Source organism: Lissotriton vulgaris, chromosome 2_1 (assembly GCF_964263255.1).
Source record: "Lissotriton vulgaris chromosome 2_1, aLisVul1.2, whole genome shotgun sequence".
In the NCBI taxonomy this organism is placed as follows: Eukaryota; Metazoa; Chordata; class Amphibia; order Caudata; family Salamandridae; genus Lissotriton; species Lissotriton vulgaris.
The window spans coordinates 428,417,190-428,438,374 of record NC_141687.1 but is presented as its reverse complement, the minus strand read 5'-3'; the positions used below and the strand labels follow the sequence as shown (position 1 = coordinate 428,438,374).

The 21,185-nt window shown below is 45.2% G+C and overlaps 1 protein-coding gene across 3 annotated transcripts in view; it reads left to right on the top strand.

Annotated features, from left to right (window-relative positions):
- METTL21A (methyltransferase 21A, HSPA lysine) overlaps positions 1-21,185 on the top strand; it is a 196,864-nt gene that overhangs the window by 160,006 nt on the left and 15,673 nt on the right. For all 3 annotated transcript variants that reach the window (XM_086955330.1, XM_086955327.1, XM_086955328.1), the window contains one exon: positions 17,266-17,377. In XM_086955330.1, coding sequence (XP_086811456.1) covers positions 17,266-17,377 — 112 coding nt within the window. The remainder of the gene's footprint in view (positions 1-17,265; positions 17,378-21,185) is intronic.

Here is a 21,185-nt window from a genome sequence, read left to right as displayed (position 1 = left end):
ATCGAGTTAGTCTGTTGACAACATATTTATTAGTACTGAGTAGTGAGTGCAGAGTAGTGAGTGCAGAGTAGTGAGTGCAGAGTGCAGAGTAGTGAGTGCAGAGTGCAGAGTAGTGAGTGCAGAGTAGTGAGTGCAGAGTGGTGAGTGCAGAGTGGTGAGTGCAGAGTGGTGAGTGCAGAGTGGTGAGTGCAGAGTGGTGAGTGCAGAGTGGTGAGTGCAGAGTGGTGAGTTTAGAGTGGTGAGTGTGCAGAGTGGTGAGTGTGCAGAGCGGTGAGTGTGCAGAGCGGTGAGTGTGCAGAGCGGTGAGTGTGCAGAGCGGTGAGTGTGCAGAGCGGTGAGTGTGCAGAGCGGTGAGTGTGCAGAGCGGTGAGTGTGCAGAGCGGTGAGTGTGCAGAGCGGTGAGTGTGCAGAGCGGTGAGTGTGCAGAGCGGTGAGTGTGCAGAGCGGTGAGTGTGCAGAGCAGTGAGTGTGCAGAGCAGTGAGTGTGCAGAGCAGTGAGTGTGCAGAGCAGTGAGTGTGCAGAGCAGTGAGTGTGCAGAGCAGTGAGTGCAGGTGCAAAGTGGTGTGTGCTGTTGAGTGCAGAGTGCTGTGTATTGGCAATGTAAATGACAATGCCATTTATTTATGATTTAAAGAAAAAAAATGAAATATGAGCAATGCCAATTGCTCTACCTTTAATGATGCCGAGACCATTGCATTGCAAATGCTTGTTATTCTCTTGCTCCAGCCGCTCTTGAAGTCCTCTGCACCCACCTTCCACCCCCCTTTGGAACATCTCTGGTTACGTCTCTTGTAGATGTTTTGAGAGTTGGAGGTGGGTCTAGTTTGCACCTGTTTTTGAACTAGTTTTATGCAATTTGCATACATCCAGTATTGTAACTCCTCTGATGTTCAGGATCCCCAGAACGGCGATGGAGTTGGGGTTGTCGATGTGAAAGTTGAGGTCACTGAGTAGGACTTAGTGGTGAAAGTTGTTTCCTAGAGGGGCGATGAGGTGGGGGACAGTGCCACAGAATGTTGTTTGGGATCCTGTGGGTCTGTAGGCGAAGGTGCCTGTTATCTTGGTCTTCGCTTCAGTTTGTAGTAGGAAGTTGAGGTGTTCCATGAGAGGTGTGGGGTTGTTGATAATTGTGCATCTGATGGTTTCCTTGAAGATGATGGCAGTGCCTCTGCCTTGGTTGTTGGTGTACCAGAGACTTCCCCCTGACTGCAACCTGCTCAGTAAGCCGTTCCAGCTCCCTAAGGCCCAGGGGACTTCGGGTGCAGTTGTTCCTTGGCATCAGGAACAGCTTACTGGGCAGGGTGCAGTCAGGGGGGAGTCTCCGGATTGAGAATGCAGGCTTCGAGGTAGAGTCCGGCAGGGGTCAGCCCATGGTGGATTCTGGCTCCGAATCGTTGGGGAACCTTCGCAGACAGACCAGTGGGCCACTTGGACTCTGGTCATGGGTGTCTGGTGTAGAGGTAGGTCCGGAGTCTGTTTTGCAGTTTCTCAAGTCAGAGGTCTTTGGTTTTAAAGTTGGTTTCTTCTTGGACTGCTCTGCTGTCCACGGAATTTCTTGATCTTTATAGAAGGCAGGCAGACCTCCCAGGGTTTTGGATGTCCCTGGGCCTGCAGGACGAGTCGACTTTTGTAGCTAGAGCGAAAGACAGCAGACAGGCAGGCAGGACTGGATCCAAGTCATTTGCTGGTCCTCCTCCTTTCTTGCTGGGGCGGTTCTTTGGCCTCCTGACTTTGTAATTCATCATTTTAGGGTCTGGGAGTGCCACCTATTAAGCTGTATTGCAGGGGAGTGACAGATAGGAACCAATGGGTTCCTTACCTGGGGTGTATACTCCCTCTATTATACCACATTCCTGTTGGAGTAGCCCTAGCCCTTATTGGATAAGTCCCACCATCTATTAGATGGTGGACTCCGAAAAATGTTTCACTTTGCCTCTCTCATCTAAGGGGTGGAGTTGGCAAAGGGGGGGCACACCACCTCTTCTCATTTAGTTTTTCCCGCCAAAAGTGGGGGCTTCAATCTACTGCTAGCAGCAGAAGCTGGAGTCACATTACAAAGACGGCAAGGCCTTTGAAGCTTCCGTTTCGAGCACTAGGCTCATCCTGGGGGAGGGGTTGTGACAACTCTGCCATGGATGAGGCTTTGTTTCTGGCCTCGGAGAGCAGGGGCTCTCGACCCATGGGACCAGAAACAGGTCTGGTGGTGGCAGGCTGCCAAAAGCCAGCCCAAGACCACAACAGAGTTGGTATGTTTTCAGGGGGAACCTCTGAGGTGCCCTCCACGTATGTTTTAATAAATCCAACACTGGCATTGGTGTGGGTTTACTAAGAGTAGTGGTTAGGTACCAAACACTGGTGGGTTCATTGAAGTCATCATGGTGCTGGAGAGCTCGAGTTGCTATGTTTCCAGCCCATATATTCTTTATGGCTTCCCTGGCACTTAAAATATTAAGAGTAGACCTAATATTGTAGGGGTATATCTGCTCGTGCAGATATGTCCACACCAGAGATATAGTGCACCCTGCCTTAAGGCTTGTAACACCTTCTAGAGGGGTGACTTACATTATACCTTAGGCAGGGCTGCTTTGACATGGCATATAAGCAGTGTGCGATGTCGACTTTGTCGTTTTTGCTGCACCGAGGCATGCAGGCTGCAGTGGCAGTTTGCATGGACTTGGTGAGGGGTCCCTAGGGGACACTTTCCAGTCCCAGTGCCCCAAGTACCAGGGGTACCATTTACTAGGGAAATACAGAGGGGTCTTAAGTGATGCCAATCGTTGTACCGTTTTAGAGAAATAACACTGATACTGGGAACCTGATTAGCAGGGACCCAGTCCTTCACAGTTAAAGTTGCATCAAAAGCCAGGCAAAATGGAGGAGGGTACTGCAATAGAAACCTACTTTCCTTCATGGCTGAAGTGCCATGTTGGCACCTTGGTGTGGGTCCTCACATCTCAGGTTGATTATGCATTTTGCTTCTGGGTGTTGGTTTGCATTCAGCTTAGCTGGCCCTTGTACATAATAGTTTGTATGAAGAAGGGTATTCATTGAGTCAATTAAAATATTAATATATTGTATGCTGTTTGCATTGTATGTTTTGTCCCTGGTGCTTTATTTCCCCTGTCTTGCATAATTGTCTTGTGTATGCTTGTTTTGACAGTTGATTGCTGTGTTTTCATAGAGTCGGTAGCACTTAGTTGTTTTGGACTGGAAGCGCAGGCGGCAGCATGCTAATTGTTGTGTGATGTCTGGTGAATAAGCTCATTAAATATCCTCAGGGATGGCATGGTTAGCAAGGCATCTCATGGGCATCTGAATGCTGGCGGAGCAGTGCGAAAGGTTCGGCAGCTGGATGCTCTCTACATTTACCTTTTGCAGAGTAGTTTTGATTCTATGCCTGTATTTCCCCCCAGAATGGTATCTTTGGTCCAGATGTACAAAACCTTTCTGTGGTCACCAAGGGTCTGATTTGCAGAATTAAGCCGTTTGCGACTGCAAGAAGTCCTTTCAATACATACAAAACTAAATAGCAATTCTGTAAGATGTTACAAAATTGCAATTTTTGTTTGCAACCAAATACCAATTGCCGACAGCAGACCACCATTCCTGTGTTGGCTTTTGAATAAAGCAAATTTTTTTTCTTTGAAATGCAACCTGTTTTGCTTAAAGGAAAACTAGATGCGTTTCAAAAAGAAAAAGTTTACTTTTCCGTTTCATTGTTAAAGGGTAGGCAGTGGTCCATTGGAAAACTGCCTGCTCTTGAGAAACCTTTTGACTATCATTCACAAAGGGGAAGGTGTCCCCTTCCCGTTAGCGAATGGGTTACCACCTACTGAAGTAGGTGGTAAACTGCAATTGTTTTTTGACTGCCTGCCAGTTCAAAACAATCGTACATCCACCTGCGACTTGCTGTTAGTAAGGGAAGCCCTTGGCCGTTCCTTCCTAATAGCGAATCACAAACCCTACTTTGGGTGTCGGTAACAGTTTACTTAACCACTAAATAGGGTTAGTACATTTGAAATGCCTGATTTTTACGTTTCCGACCCTTTAAAGAAGTCTTAAATTTGGCCATTAGTGCATCTGGCCCTTAGTTGATTGTATTTCATTCCTGGCACTTGTCATGTCTTTTGCACTATTATCGGAATCTGAGCATGAGAATGATGCACATTATATATCACTTGGGTGAGGTGACAGCGGGTTGTGTGATAATGTCTTGACACTGCTCACGCGCTCTATAATCAGGAGGAATTGATATCCAGAATGGTCTTGGTTGCTTCCTTTTTCAAATGAAACCGCATTGGCAAGAGCGTTTTTTCTTTACAAACATGCAAGATCTGGCTTGAAGAAAATAAGAATAATCATCAATCGCCTAGTCTTCAAAAAAGCAAAGAAGAGCTGGCTACTCCCCTAAGAACAGACTTTTCCCGTCTTAGGTTACAAGATACACTAGTTTGCATCCCTGAATTGGGATTCCTATCCCACACAATTCACATTACACCTCATGCAGTAATGCACTGATATTCCTTGGGCCTTGTGTAGGGCAGGAAAGCACGATATGAATGCCAAAACAGTGCCTGCCGACTGTGACACCAAAACTGAATACTCATAAGCTGCACCTCAACCAACACTCTTCCAACCATCTTTCGAAACTGCGTTGTGAGGTGTTGGTAAAACCAAGCATCTCCCTCTCGAACTGGAACTGAAATTTGAAAGCTTACATTTGTTTCAGTGGCTTGAGAACACAGTAGAGACCATACGACTCGGGGACAGCATGAGACGAGCCACATCAGAAGGACGGATAAGCAAACGGGGAGCAGGGAGGCCTGGTGAAGACAGACTCTGCTCTTCTATCCTTTATATGTGATAAAAAAAAGATATGGGGCATCAGAGGGATGGGCACCTGACAGAAAAAACCAGGATGACAGCAGACAGGTTAGGAACTAATCCAAAAGGACAACTGGTACGACTTTTGAAGCATAACAAACTTAAAGTTTACATAGTCCTTTAACTGCCTGCGTCGTTTGACTTTTCTTTACTCTGCCGAATCATCATCCCTGCTGTATCAACCTCTCATTGTCTATTATATCTATTACATTCCTGCTATTAGTAAAACTACCGATCAGGATAGTTACCCTGTGAGGACGATATATCCACAAGCACCCATAAATCCGAACCACCTCTTCCTCTAAGGCTATATTATTGTTGCATTTGTCGATTCTGTTTAGACGCCTCCAGTTACATAATCCAACCTGACAGATCTTTTGTAACAACTCTATGCGCTACAGAGAACTTTGAATGATCCTTGCATACCAAATGTTGTTTATTCCTTACATTCTCGGGAGCCTTGTCATGCATGTCTTGATTAACTTAAGAGAATTATATATTTAGACATTTAGCATTTCTTGATATCTGAGCAGAGAAACGTGGTTCTCCAGCAGCTCAGAAGGAGGATGGTTTGCTCAATGAGAAGCTCACGTTTTTTCTTGAATGAATTTCTTCACTTCGCTAACTGCTAATGATATTTGTATACCTTCTGTCAGACCTCGTATGGGTGGATGCATGGGGTACACACGGCTACTTTGCCTCATCTGTATGGCTTGAGGTAGTTTGCCCCGGATCTCACTAGGCCGTCCTAGAATGGCTGCGCAAACTGGGCTATGTACAAACCCTTCTGCACTTGACTCTCAGGGTAGCGAGGGCAGGTAGTCCCAGACTTCCCTGAAAATTAGTGTGGGGGTGCTCGAGGTTAGCTCTAAACAGTCAACCAACAGACACAATAATCTCAGTGTCCAGACCAATATTGTATTTAATCTGGTATCAAAAACGCAACTGCGCAATAATATAAAAGACCACACACCAGCAATCGGACAATAGCACAATCCCGGATACGTATACAGTCAAATTCTAACCTGGATACATGCACAGCTTAACACCGACCGGTGTAAAAGTAATAGCAATTTTGTGAGGGCTGTGCTGTTTGTGGTTTGCTAGGATCACCTACCCTCCAAGTATTTCCCTCATCTCTCTCCTTTCCTTCAGATCATCTTGCAGCTTTTTGTCTGTACACACCATCTTCATCTGGCCGCTAAAGGCACTCAGAAATGTCCTTATACCACAATTGTAAGAAAGGGCAATGGAGTTGATTCATTCCAGAGCATCGTGCTTCTATGCTTGGCAAATACTAATAGTGAGGCTCCTGATTTAAAATACATTCAACCCTATTTATGTGAGAGGTGTAGCCTGTACCATCCCCATCTTCGCCCAATATTCACTGACCAACAGACACACCCAGAGCATCTGAAGGAGGTCCACCCCGTTTTGATGACTGCAAAGACATTCATCCGATTGTATCTGATCAATATTGCTTGTGGTTTGTGGAGTAAGGTAGGCCCAATGGGGTATATCAAAGTGAATGAGGCGAAAGCAGGAGTTACTATGGTACTGTATCACTCTTGCCCAGCTCAGGGTTTATAAACGGGTCAGCCTGGTCCATCACCCATCTGGCTCAAACCATCAAAGGTCCTATTGTTCAGTTCTGTAACTGCCCTGTATAAGGAGACCCAGCTGCCTCAGCTATAAGTTCAATGATCACCTACATAAATTTGGCCGATTCTAGCTGCATGACCCGGGAATCATGCCAAAAACGGACCCAAACCCACCAAGAACCTCTGTCTAGACTCCTCAAATGTGATAGAGTCCAGCCTCTCCAAGAGGTCTCCAAGTTCTGTGCACGCCTGCATCAGTCCATTCAGCTGTCTCTGCCGTCCGTCTTTACTTGTGGAAGAACTGGTATTCCCATATTTCCATAATTTATATAAAGGGAGTCACCCCCACCAGATATTTAAAATATCAATCCTTGATCTGAGACATTAATACCAGAAGGTAAGGGACTTTCTGATCTGTTTCAGCCTCCAGAGGATCCCTGTTGGTACAAAGGTCTAATAAAACTAAAATCTGGGCGGGCCAGGCTGCCCTTTCCATAAGGGAACTCCAGTGTACTGAGCCTAATGCAGGCAGGTGATCTGCCCCAGAGAAGGGCCGTCGGTATGTGTCAATTCTCCCGAACACGCTCCTGAGTGATCAGCACATCACACCATGAAAGGCATAAAGGCTCCATGGAAGTAGTATCATTTTACTGATGGTCAGCCTTACCACGGATAACAATGGTAGTTTCTGCCAAAAGGAAAGGGACTGTTTAATGCCCTGCTTGATCTTATCCATGTTGAGTGCTGTATCTTCGGCTGCAATGTGGGACACGTGTAAACCCAGATAAGAAAGCAAGTACTTTTAATCACATAGTTGCACGAAATACTACACTAATCCAAATCTGTGTTTGTGAGTTACTACACCTGCTCCATTGCCTATGCTACTCTCTTCGGGGAGGCCCCTCATAGGAGTTTGTTTGAATGGAGCTCAGATGCAATAGTATTTTAACAGTCAGATGTGCATGTAGTTTTTTTTGTTTTACTCCATTCTTGGTATGAATGGCACATTTAGAGTCCTCGGTCACCTGATATTATCAGAGCTGAAAAGCCTGCTGGAGTGCATTGGAGAGCGGGCACAGACCGCATCTGTCTCCGTGCCCACCCAGATTCAGTTTGTGTAACCACAGCGCCGGGTCTGGTGCAGGAATACCCGCAGGCTCAGCACTCTACACATTTCTGTGATTTTGCTCTGCCTGGAGGGAGGACATATGCAGGCCATATTGTGCTGTGGTGGTCACTGCAGTCGGGGTCCCGAGTGGACCAGGGTAGTTGGAGCTCGGATTGTGCCTATGGCAATTGGGTAATTGCTGCCCCTCCCCTACGACAGTCATGCTGATAAGTATATCAGTGTTGTTCCCCCTCAAGAAATGGGATACGAGACCAGAGGGCACCGGAATCTTGGGTCCTCCCTAGTTCCCCCCATGCACTCTGCACTCACTAGACATTTCACCGCCACTATGGAGTCTTCCTGGACACACTCTAATCCTCTTGCCATCTCACAAAACGTGAAGGACTGTCCTCACACACCACCAGGTGTCATGCTTCATCATCAGCAGTCCTCGCTCTCTAGAAATCAGGTTTGGTAACCGGCCTTCATGACTGGGAGGCACTACTAAAGCTAAGTGGGGGCCCATGAAAGTGGGTGAAGTTTAAAAACCAATAAAATCACCAAATTTAATTTAATTAGAAACGTAACTATGTGGTGTTAAAATACAAGGACGGTGAAGCTGGGGGGATGTTACTGCCCCCTCACCGTAGTGATTACTTTAGTCGACCTGTTTCCGCCTTCATGGCCCAAAGGGTCCGTGGCATTCATCAGGACAAATAAATAAGGGCTCCATTCTTGCCAAATTCAGGGAGCGAGAGCAGACAAGACTAGGTGCAATCACAAGCGATGCACCTTGATGCAAGTTTGACTACAGGGGTCCTTCCTCCACTCTCCTCCCATGGAGCATGTTGGATACTAACTAAGGGTTTGTTGAGTATTATTCCTAGAGTTTGATACAGGTCAACCCACCCAGTGGTATTTTCATACCATTAATGCGAGGACTGCCGATGATGAAGCATGACACCTGGTGGTGTGTGAGGACAGTCCTTCACTTTTTATGAGATGCCAGCATCTTCACTTAAGATTAAAGAGTTTTCGGTCAATACTTTAGAAGCAGCTTCTATTGTGTATGCATACTCACTTTAGTGTATGGATCTCCTCACTGTCTCTAAAGGAATGCAGGCAATACACTGCATTCCATTATCTCAGTGCATTTTCCTCACCCTCCATCATGTGCCAGGCCTTGCCAGGACATCCAAAATGGATCCCCTAGCCTCAATTTCCTCTGACTCGCTTATACATACAAATTACCATCACATTATACTTGAAGATCCTGCCTCTTGCCCCAATCTAGCCACCAAATGGCAGTGCTCAGCAAGAGTAACTGTTTTGAGGTAACCTGGGACAACCCTGTATTTCTAGGGAGCTGGATAAGTAGGAGAGTATAAAAACAATAGTTCCTTCAGAATCATCCAATGCATATTCAACATTTCTAGTCCAATACGTCTTTAATTGAACAAACTCACAACCCGCAATATATATCTAAATTGTACAGATATTAAAAATGATAAGCATTAATATATATAATAAGCATAAATATACAAAAGGTGCTCTAAGATATGTGGTTCAGCGCAGTGCATGTGAGTTGTGAAAACTGACAGTGTGATTTAGAAACAATTATTTTAGAACATTTAGTCTCGAAGATCAAAAGCGAATTGTGGACGCAACATTGTTGGGCTTAATGTCCAGTTCACAAACTACTTATGATCAGATTCCCAAATTTCTTATGTGCCGATGTATCAAACTTCCCCCCCCCCAACCACTCGTCTGCCTATCAGTGCTACCCTTAGTTTGAAATATTTTGAGTAGATCATTTCTTGAATTTTTCAATGTTCCAATTATTTCTAGTATCAACATAGTGCGGGGTACTGAAGAGGAACGTCTTTTTCCACTCTCCACTGGAAATGTGCACGATACTCCTGTGGGTTGATGTAAAATGTACTTAAAGGCAATAGTGACTTAAGGCAGCGGATCTTAAGCCCACTCACTGTATATTTCTATGTGTTGATGAAATCATCTTTGGCAGACCGCTAACAGACCAAAAATGTGAATAAAATTGAAATTCCAAAAAGAAATGTCTATTCCTATCAGTACCTGAAACTGTTTTGCTTAATTTCTTATAAGGTTTCTGTGAAATTAATCTTCTTTCTATTATTGAAAAAGCTAAGCAATGACAAGGCAAGCACAAGTGGCCCTCCAATCCTCAATGACTTTGCCAGATGGCTTTTATGAACAATGGAATTTTTTTTTTTTTTTAAAAGCGATGCCTAAATCCATCTTTGTTCCAAGCAAAGTTACTTTTGGAAAATCTAATATTAAGACCAGTTTCCATTAAGGGAAAGGTGTGCTAAGCCCATTGTTCTCTTGTTACAACAGAATAGCTTCATATTTTTACACCCTAAACTCTGAGGGCTTGAGACAGTGTTTTTAATTCAAAATATTACTTTGCCAACAGTCAAATGTCGTGAAGTTTGGTGATGATCGCCTGGTGTAAAAGGCGGTTTGCATTCCAAAGTCTCAGCTAGCAGCAGTTGGTCAGTGAGGACTTGGAGTGTAGTCAGGGAAACTGCTCTCCACTTGTGCAGCTCCGTTATTGAGACAGTGCACCCAGCGCCTTTCTGGTTCCAGGTAGGTGTTCGAGGCCCTCCTCCACCCGTATGCTCCTGCCTGTGCCTCATCCCTGGTGGTCCAGTGAAAGAGTCTGCTCTTCTGCTGGTCCGCTTCGTGTTTGCCAGCCTTTTTCGGTTTCTTTTTTCTGTTGCTTGTCTTTTTTGTCTTTCTCTATTTTTTGCCTTTTTTCGTTTCCACCCCTACCCGCACGGCAGGACACACTCTCTACCCCATCTTTGCCAGAGGAAACAACATTTGCTTCAGCCACACCACCTCCCGACTCAGACAGCTACACCACAGAACCTCTCTGCATGTACCACCACTGCGTCCACTTCTCCGGCTGGAAACCCACGGCATACCGGCCTCCACTACGCCAAAACTCTCACACAGAAACTGGAGCAAGATCAACGAAGAGCACCTCATCTCTGCCCTAAGCTGCTCTGTTCCCCCTACCACGACAGACACCTACACGGCAGCCAATGATCTCCACCAATGGATCGCCAACTGCGCCAACATGCTCGCCCACACGCTCGCCGCCCCTAAACTCCAACAGGCGACTCAAAACGAAAGCCACCTGTTTCACCGCGGACCTTCGAGAATCCAAGAGCTGGAGGCAGAGCAAAACCCTGGAAGCTCACTCCGCCTACAGGGTCACCACCATAGCACACCACCAACTCATCAGATCTACCAAGAGAAACTTAATTCAGGATAGAATCCTCTGAAACTCCCACTGCTCCAAGGAACTCTTCACCATCGTACAAGAATTCACCAGACCCCACAGCGAAACCACTGACGTCCCTCCCTCCCAGGACCTCTGCAACAAACTCCGCTCCTTCCACCACAAGATCAGGACACTGTATGTCATCTTCGACGACCAAGGGCAGGGCATGCCACCCAGCCGACCCTCCTCACCTGTACCCTTGTCACCACAGAAAACACTGCAAAGACTATCCAGAGCAACCACTCCAGAGCACCCACTGACCCCTGCCCGCCCCACATCTTACACAGGGCGGCCTCTGCCATCGCACCAGAACTACGATCGACAGTCAACTGCGCCCTTGAAACCTGCACATTCCCTGACGACTGGAAATGAGCTGAAGTAAACCCCTACTCAAGAAGCCCTCTGCGGACCCGCTGGACCTGAAGAACTACAGGCCCGTTCCTCTCCTCCCTTCGCCTTAAAAGTCATTAAGAAAATCATCAACACCCAGCTAACTCACTTCATAGAAACTAATAACTTCCTCAACTCCTCTCAATGTGGATTCCGCAGCAACCACAGCACCGAGACTGCCCTCCTAGCCGCCGCTAATGACATCTGCACCCTCCTCGATCAAGGCCACACTGCAGCCCTCATTCTACTAGACCACTCGGCAGCCTTCAACACAGTCTTCCATGGCACACTAGCTGCCAGCCTCCACAACTCCGGTCATACAGGGAACTGCCCCAGACTGCATTTGATCTTTCCTCTCCGGCAGAACACAAAGAATAAGACTCCCGCTTTTCCTCTCGAAACCCACAGAGATCAGATGCAGAGTACCCCAAGGATCCTTCCAAAGCCCCACACTCATCAACATCTACAGGGCTCCCCTTGCAACCATCGTCCGAAAACATGGACTCAGCATAGTATCAGTTGCCAAAGACATTCAGCTCATCCTCTCCCTCACCAAGGAACCCGACGTCAGCAGGCACAGTTTCCATGAAGGAATGAAGGACATCGCATCCTGGATAAGCAGCAGCTGCCTGAAGCTCAACTCTGAGGAATCTGAAGTCCTCATCCTTGGCATTATCGTCTACTCCTCATTCACCATGAACTGACCGATCAACGCTGAGTCCTCCATGTGCTTCAACACCCTCCGCATACTGCGCAAGACCTTCAAATGGACCCCCCGACTCCAGGAAGACCGTCACCAGCAGGCTGGACTACGGAAACGCTCGCTAAGCCTGAATCAACAAATCACTCCTTCGCAAACTCCAGACCGTCTAGAACACCGCAGCCAGACTGGTCCTCAGCATCCCACGACATGACATCACCCAGCACCTCCACAATCTCCACTAGCTCCACGTTGAAATGTGTTACCTTCAACCTGCTCACACACTCATACAAAGCCCTCCACTACAATGGACCCCAAAACCTCAACAAAAGAATCCCGTTTCACGCCCCCAAGAGAAACGTCTGCTCCACTGAACTGGCCCTTGCTGATTTCCCTCGCATCCACAGAGCCAGGACAGGGGCCAGCTCCTTAAGCTACATTGCGGCCAAGACCTGGTACAAACTCCTCTCTCCGCATCTGAGGAAGCCCTACACTGCAAGCCTTCAGAAAAGACCTCAAGACCTGGCTCTTCGGACGACCCCTCACCACCCTCCAACCCCACTCACCTCCCCTCCCCCCCCACACCTCCCCGGGCGTTCAAACCCTTACGGGTTAGTAGTGCGCTCTAAAAAACAAAATCCCAGATTGATTGAGTGGTATACTGTGAATGATGATGTGGGGTTGAGTGGAAGGATGAGAAGATTGCAGAGGGTGAAAGTGAGGAGAAGGTGGTACCTGAGGAGCAGGACAATAAGTAGGATGTGGAGGCAAAGAATGAAAGGCGTGGTTGGCAGAGGATATGGAGGAGGAGAATAGAGAGGAATAGGAGGAAAATCTGGAGGATGAGGAGCAGGATAGTGGAGTAGTAGGCGCTTATAGGAAGGGCATGGATTCGAATCTCATATACGGTATGAAACAGTAAATTACAGTGAATTATTTCAATGTTCAGGTAGTTTATTAACTTTAAAGAGGAAAAGAGCTGTGATTTACTCGCAGGTACATGGGGCAGTTAAAACTATGTTCTACAAAGAAAACCAGAGATGTAACTCTGGGGACATAGGAACGCATCTTCCCTCTCGTTAAATGCAGTGCCTTTCTCTTACAAGGGATTTGAGTTTGTTCAAGGGGTTCAAATGCTGGGACCTTGTACCAGACCTTTGTACTGATCCAAAGTTGGCTATGAACCCATATAACTCTGTAAGCTAAAACCTTAGTTGCTAGACTCCACCACTGAAACAACAAGGCTTGCACCCCTGTAAAGTCACTGGTGCAGTTCTCTGACCTGGAGTTGATGCCACAGGTGACAGTGGTTAGTTACTAGAGTTTTGTCAGCAGATTTGGACAGAACTGGTTCTTCATTTTGTAATAGCACTTATTGATGTATAAGTGGGCCAGTAACCATTAATCTTGGTCCAATACTTTAAAGGCAAGCATCCCATACTATAAAAGCCTTGGTCTAGGCTATGTGGAGGGTATAGGCATCTAGAACCCTGTTGACCTACACTAGGAAGAACGTTTTCACCATTTCCTATAATGGGATAGAGGCACCTGTGTATACGGGATAGGTCAATGGCAATGCAAGCACATGAGGCGTTGCACTTGCTCAGAATGAGGTTACACTTTGGGGGATCCCAATAATCTGCTAACAAATGCCAATGATAAGATGGAGCACCTCCAATTGACTTGAATGATTGTCCAAAAAACACATGGCTCACCAGAATAGTCAGACCATACAGGAATATCCAGCTTTTCTAAGAAGGGGACATTGGTACAACTTACCTTCAGCTAATGCACCTTTGCCCTAGTATGTTGTCTAAACCCCTCGAGTATGCGCTCTGTTAACTTACCTATAAAAAGACTGGTTACTGTGTACTTCCTTGTGCTATTGTGCTATTCGTAGATTGTGTTTTCTCACCAATTGTGAAGAGGCTATGCAATTTCCCGTTACTCGGATTTTTAGTGAGTTTTTAGGCTGTAATGCTCTGATTGCTCAGTTTCGAGATTAAAAAGCCTAGGATTAATGCCAATTCCGAGGTTTAATTTTTGCAAATGAAGTCATTGTATGGATCTGTGACGCCTCCAGGCCTCATTTTGATGTTAACAAGCTATTGTAATCGAGGAGGGTTCTTTATTGTAACCTACAGTTTTATATTAAAGTTTCTTACTCGGGTATCCCTGAGCCAGCCATTGCCTAGTTATCCCTGAGTCAGTCATTATTCACTTTAAACTAACCAAAAAGGGAGAAGCCTTCTCCAAATTTCTGATGAGCCACTATCTGCTTTATCAATGGTCGTACTCTCTGATTTTCCTGCTAACGCGCCCTGCGATAATGGCAGAAGATCTTCATTGGTAGATATTATTAAAATCCACATCAAGCGCTGGGAGAATGTGTATGACCTGGCTGTTGTTAATGGGGCAGGGTGAGATCACGGCCATGCGGTTTTATGCATGAAAACGAGTTCCATGAGGTACACTAACGCTTAGCAAGGTGAACTATGAGCTTTATATTGCTCCTACTAATAGCAGGAATAAAATAAGGTGAAATAAACAGAAATACCAGAATGAAGTTCCACACGTTGAATGTATAAAGGTAAAATAGGGAACCACAATCCTGAATAACCCTGTAGACGGTAGTGGCATTATATTGTCGGCATACGACTCTGATAAAAGTATGGGAACTGCTGTGGTCAAAGCCGATCGGGGTAGAGGTTGCTTGTCCGACTGGTAGAAAGTACAGTAGGGGATAGTTGGTACCATGCTGAATGTTTCCACATGAAGAGAGTGGTCTCGCAATTCAGAGCGAAGAACACTTTCTAAGATGTAGGTAAGAGTACAAACGCCTTTTAAATATAAAGAAATTGGCAATGCAGAATAGCCTCTGGGCAGAGCTGAGAGAGCTCCTCGATGGAAAAATGCAAAAGCTTTTAGGAAGTTGTCACCCTTGTGGAGAAGGGGACCGCAAATACATTAGATTGCCATATTGGCCCAGGGGCTTGGGTGAAACACTCTCGTGCTTAGTAAAGGGTCGAGATCAATGGCACTTCGGACTCCCAGCTGATTAGAGACGACCTTAATAAGGAGCATTTTGCAATTAATATCTTGGTACCACAAGTGAAACGAGAGCTAAGCAGTATGAAGAAACATAAAGTGCCATGCCCGACCTAAATCCCACTGATCCCAGGAGGATCCCCACCATTAGAGTTCTTGCCAACGTTTTCAACTCATCCATAGCTCCCAATAACGTCCACCTTTTGGGCAATCAGCCATTTTGGCACCCATATTCAAGAAGAGCGACCGAGGTTGCCCCCTCAATTATCGTCCAATCTCTCTGTTGGATGGGGCAGGCAAACTCTTTGGGTACAGTCCTAGTAAACCGGTTACAAGGCTGGGTGGATAGACCGCATATCTTAACAGAGCCCCGGCTGATTTTAGAGCACAAGTGGCTACCATTGATTATAAATGATTTCATATATGTATGTAATTAAAGGGAAAAAACGATTGTATTTCATTTTTACGGACCTAAAGTCGGCCTTCGATCTAGTAGATCGGGGAAAACTATGGAGAACACTGGTAAACCAAGGGGCTGATATCGACTTTGTACAGGCAACAGTGGTGCTCCATACTGAAAACACTGCAAGTGCCCGTATGGACCAGGAGGCGAGTGCACTAAAATGTTCCCTGTAGAAAAAAAGTGTACATTGAGGTTGCGTGCTGGCACCTTTACTTTTCAGCCTTTTCCTTAAAGATGTAGTAGAATATGTACAGGATGAAATTCTAGCTGCCCCTGTGTGTAGCAGGCAAAAGGATCCCAATACTAATATTTGCTGATGACGCATTATTGTTGACACAGACAGAAAATACAATACACTGATAACTAATGCGATTTGTAGATTACTGTCATATGAAGTCCCTGACCAATAACTGTACTAAAACTAAGAGTATGGCCTTTACCCCGGCTGGCGAGTTCATCTAGAGTCTAGACTGTCAATCAGTATGATTAGCTGAGAAATTACAATGGAAGAACCATCTACAGAGGGCTTCTACAATGTTAAGCTGTCCCTGGGCTACTTTAAACTTTAGACATAAGGTAAGTGCCAAGAGTATCAGCATCATCCTTCAAATTTATGAGCAAAAAGCAGTTTCGCAGCACTTTGTGGGGCTCAGATTTGGGAATTTACTCTCACCGCAAGTGGCTGAGAACAACTTCCTTAGAGCCCTGCTAAGACTGGGTCCCGGCACGCCCCTGATGGCACTTTATGCAGAACTCAATCTTATTCCAATAGCAGAGCAGCAGCTTTAAAACCGGTGTTACTCTGGGTTAGAGTGGTGAGGAACCCTAAGGCAGCTATATACCTAAAGTCCTTGGAAGAGGCTGCGATACGTATGGACATGATAGGAATAATTGGTTGGCCTAGTCAAACTTGCGTTAAATGAGTTGCCGCTGGGGTTCCTGTGGTCTGAGCCGAGCAAATTAAAGCAGGATACTGCTGGCCTGGTTAATGAGCGCTACCTTGTGAGCAAGTGGAAGCAGAAACTGTCTACAATATGGCCCGGTTCTATTCAGGGAGAGCATTTTAGCAGTAGCCATGGTTCTCCCAGTAGGTTCTACCTAAACTCCATATGCTAAGTTCAGATTGGGCAAATTGCCGACCAGGGAATACCTAGGCAGATGCTCCAGACTTCTCGCAGGTGATGAATATTGTGACTATAATTTGAAGAGGGGGGAAGGATAATTACTTTTTTTTTTTTTTTTTTTTACTGTTTTGTTAAAAATATGAGCTAGAACGCAGGAGATGGCTTTTGCCCCTTTTTAGATCATATGAGATTAAATGCGTTACAATGGTATTGCTGTTTTGCCTCAGAGCTAATGTTGAATATTGACCCTTCTCCCTGTATTTATTTGAATTTTATATAGATCATTGTTTTATATGTTCCTAATATATTAACAGTTTTTACTTATTGTATGGCTAAACAGATGAAACAATAAAAACATTAACTAAAGTTTGTTTCCTATGGATAATATGGGAATATAGCAATATTTACTTTTTATTGCACTTTCCCTTCTTGTAGCAATGTTGTTTTACTGTCCAATTACAAATGACTGCGAAGTATAGACTGAAGCAGTCTGTAATTGTAAATGATGTGGACATCAGCAATACTAAATGCATCCTGATCTGTCCAGATTTTCCTTCAAAGCAAATATTTTATGGCAAGGTGGCAACATTTTTGAAGCTGGATTTCTCATTTCAGGCCGTTATTCTCTGCACATTTTTGGAGATGGGCACTATTGACCTACAAAAGCGGTCTGCGATCGAGTTGGGTGCGGGAACCGGACTGGTGGGCATAGTAGCTGCTTTACTGGGTAAGTTCTTCAGGTCTGATCAGTCAAATGAATATTTGCATTAATTGAACACCAAGCAGACCGCCGACCACTTGGCGGAGAAGCATCACCCCACTGCCTGGTTCAGAGCTAGGAAAGGAAAAATAAAACCATGCTCTAGCATCTTTTTATTTTTTATTTCCTGGTTCTGAGTCCACACTGTAAAGACTGGTGGGGAAGAGGCATGGGAGGGGGTGGGGGTGGAGTGCTATGTGCACTCCCTCAGTGCGCATATGTGTTCGGCCGGCCGTCTCAGACTGGCCAAACACACATGCGCACTTCAGTTTCTCCAGTCCCACTGCATTGAACAGCCAGGCTGGAGAAACCCCTCAGACTCCTGGTCTGAGCGGAGTGTCTTTCCAGCCCGCTCAGGCCAATCCATGCGCTGCTCTAATAGCATTAGAGCAGCACGGGGATTGGATGGGAGTCTGTCCCAGGGACCAGGAAGTGAACAAGAGACACAACGCAGAAGGAGACTGGTAGCTTCAGGTAAGTTTAAAACAAGCTTTGAAAATGCAACAGGTCTCGCCTTTGATTAAGTTAAAGCTATTTGCTTTGCTAATGGTATTGTATAGCAAAGCAAATGGCTTTAACTTAATGAAAGGCGAGACCTATTGCATTTTTAATGCTGGTTTGGAATTGTTTTTTACTGTGCTGTTCAGTGCTGACTACTTGTCTGCTGCATGCAAATAAATACAGCTAGTAATCCAGTAATTTACTTGGCACTAGTTTTTCATGTTAAATAGATAGGCTGTTTCTAGATTGATGATATTAACTTAGAAGCCCAGATGGCAGACTGTTTCCCGTTTCCTGTATCAGATTTCTTCATCAGTAAATCTATTTGCGAACGTTTGGAGGTCTGACTGACCTTTGACTATTTGAGTTTGATCACTTTTGGCCCTACAGCACATGCTCATTGGCTTAGCTTGCAAATTTAATAAGTTCTACTCTTTCCATGGCAGTATAAAAACCAAGCTCATTGCTGTGCACAGTGAGTGACCCATCTATGTGCCATACCCCAGTAGCATTCTTTGGGACATATTAGCTTTACAAAAACTTTTAACTGATCACAAAAGATACTGAGCCTAGCAGTTTCTCTCAGAGTGTTAAAACATAGGCTTACCTAGCCATACACTTATCAGGGGGAATCGGATAATACCTGTACTTGCGTTTTATTTTTTTTACAGAGTGGGAGGTTAGAAGAAAGAGAGGCCTCTGTACATAGAAGTATCTGTTTCCCAAACAGAGACAACACTGTAGCACAGAGCAGTAGAGGTCAACCCCATGTTTTGGCAAAATGTACAATCATCATAAAATCTATGAGCAGTCAATCAAAGCGTCCAAAAACTTACAACATACATTAAACAAGGTCAGATTCACAAAGACATAAAGGGATTCGCCCAGAATCACAGATGTTCAACCAATACCAGGGCTTGAAACTTAATCTCCAGTTCCAAAGTCAGCAACTCTGACTGCAGCAGCATATCCTCTCCCCATATAAGAAAGTGGTCAAACAAGTCTAAGATTATTGGATCCACGCCTGGCGGACATAGGGCCTGATTTAGGTCTTGGCGGATGCATTAACCTGTCACAACGGTGACGGATATCCCGTTCTCCGAAATATAAATCCAATTATATGTTGTGGGATTTATATTTCGGTGGGCGGGATATCTGTCATTGTTGTGACGGAGTAGCCCGTCCACCAAGATCTAAATCAGGCCCCTAGTCCTCTTTAGAGATGATAAGGTTAAGCACAACACATTTGCCATGAGTGAGTTTTCTTAATTGAAAGAAAATATCAGTTCAGAGGTGCTTGCATCAGAGACTTTATCCCACCTGATAATTAAATCTCCAAGGAATATAGTGTCAAAAGGGAGAAGAGGATCGGATCTGAGGAGTTCCAGAATCTTGGTTGGGAGAGTGCGTTTTTTTCAGTCTGATGGCATATCGCCACTAATATGAGATTGTATTGACAAGAAGAGATCAATCTGAAGGAGTTCAAAAGAGGGGCACAATAGTTTAAGAACAGTTGAACACTATAGATTACTTTGTAAAACACAGCAATTCCACCTTGGTTTTCCAAGGTGATCAGGCCTGATAATAATTCAGGGTGGACAAGAAAGTCACTGATGACCCGAGAGGAGTGATTCAGTACATTATCAGTTAGGACAAGAATATCAACGTCATGCGTCAAGATGGTTGCAGAGATGTTGGTGCAGTTTCCAGCAGTGGATCTGTCATTTAGGACAGTCCGTTTATGATAGTCAGGATTGTCTGCTGGGGAGAAGCTGTGGATGACACTGATCAGAAGGAGGTTTATCAGGCCATATGATACAGTGCACTGATTGCAGGCCGGGGAGTTCGAGTTTGTGGTCCACAGTCTTACAAAAGGCAGTGAGATCTAGGAAGATCAGGATCCATAGAAATCCGTGGTCTGCTGTTACTGCCACACTGCATACTTAATTCCATTACAGGAATTAAGCATCTTTTATTTTTAGAAGCACATCTGCAGGGAGTGTTCTACTCCTTTCAAAACAATAGAGCAGAAAGTATTGTATTTTTGTGCACTCAAGTTTGGAATATAATTTTGTTTTCTTTGTACTTCAAGCAATATCTGCTCTGCATTGTATTCTGTGATGTAGTGCTCCAATCAGTCCATGGGCACCTCCAGTTCCTCGTCTGTTTTCTGTGTATTGTATTGTTTTTCGTATGCAATGTATTCTATGCATCATCATGTTCTCTACAGGTATTGTTAATAAATGCCAGCATTCGAGAACAAAGAGATTTGGATAAGTCGTCTGCTGTCCTCTGCACCCATCAATAGTCCGTTCGTATTTTTTTCCGTATGTTTCCTTCATTCACCGTATTCTACACCCACGTACTCTTCAGTCGACTCCTGCATACGTTATTGTGTTTTCTGTGCTCACATGCCCGTTAATATATTTTCTGCACGCCATAGTGTCTCTCGTTCTGGCCTCCTTAAAGGATGTTAATGGTGCGCCCTTCTCCTGGTCATTCACAGTTAAATTAAAAAAGAAACCCCAGCTGTGCCATTTTCACAGTTAAAAAGGGTGTGTTGAGTGATGAAACATTCCAATGTAACATTGTAAAGGAATGCAGTGCCTTGCAATGTTAGCAGATGCAAACAGCCAAGGCACTGGGTCACAAAGGCGACACCACCAACACTTTGCATCCTGGGGCTAGGAGAGATGGGTGTCACTTTCTCTATTTTTGTGCAATACCATGCTGTTTTCCTTACACTTGTTGGGATTCTTGTGCAGACGTTTACGGTGTTTCAATACTTCCCGTGCAGTGTTCTTTGGGCATCTCTTATCGGGAATGCACCTCATTTCCCCTTTTCTCCTACTCACTATTTAGTCTCTAGTGCTACATTTCTCAAGACCTACTACAGCCAGCATAGACTGTTATCGTGCACTTCTGGGTGTTGGTTTGAGTCTGGCCTTTGTTTGGCCACGTGACGCAGAATGGGGGCTCTACACGCCGTGAATACTGATGGAGTTCGGTGGGGGGAGCGTCAGAGGTGTTTGACCTCAAGCTTGCCGTACGTGCGATGTGACCAGCGTCTCTATTTGGAAACAAACTGCTGTTGCCCACTGCAGCTATGACGTCGTGATACTACACCACCATGAAAGGAAGGGGCTTTGGTGTGCGTTCATATAAAAAGGACAGTAAAAAGAAGAGCACCTTGACAGATTAATCGTTGTTGGGTTACTCTTTCGCTGCCCTTGGGATGCCCTTGGGATGTCCTTAACAAATTCATGCACTCTGG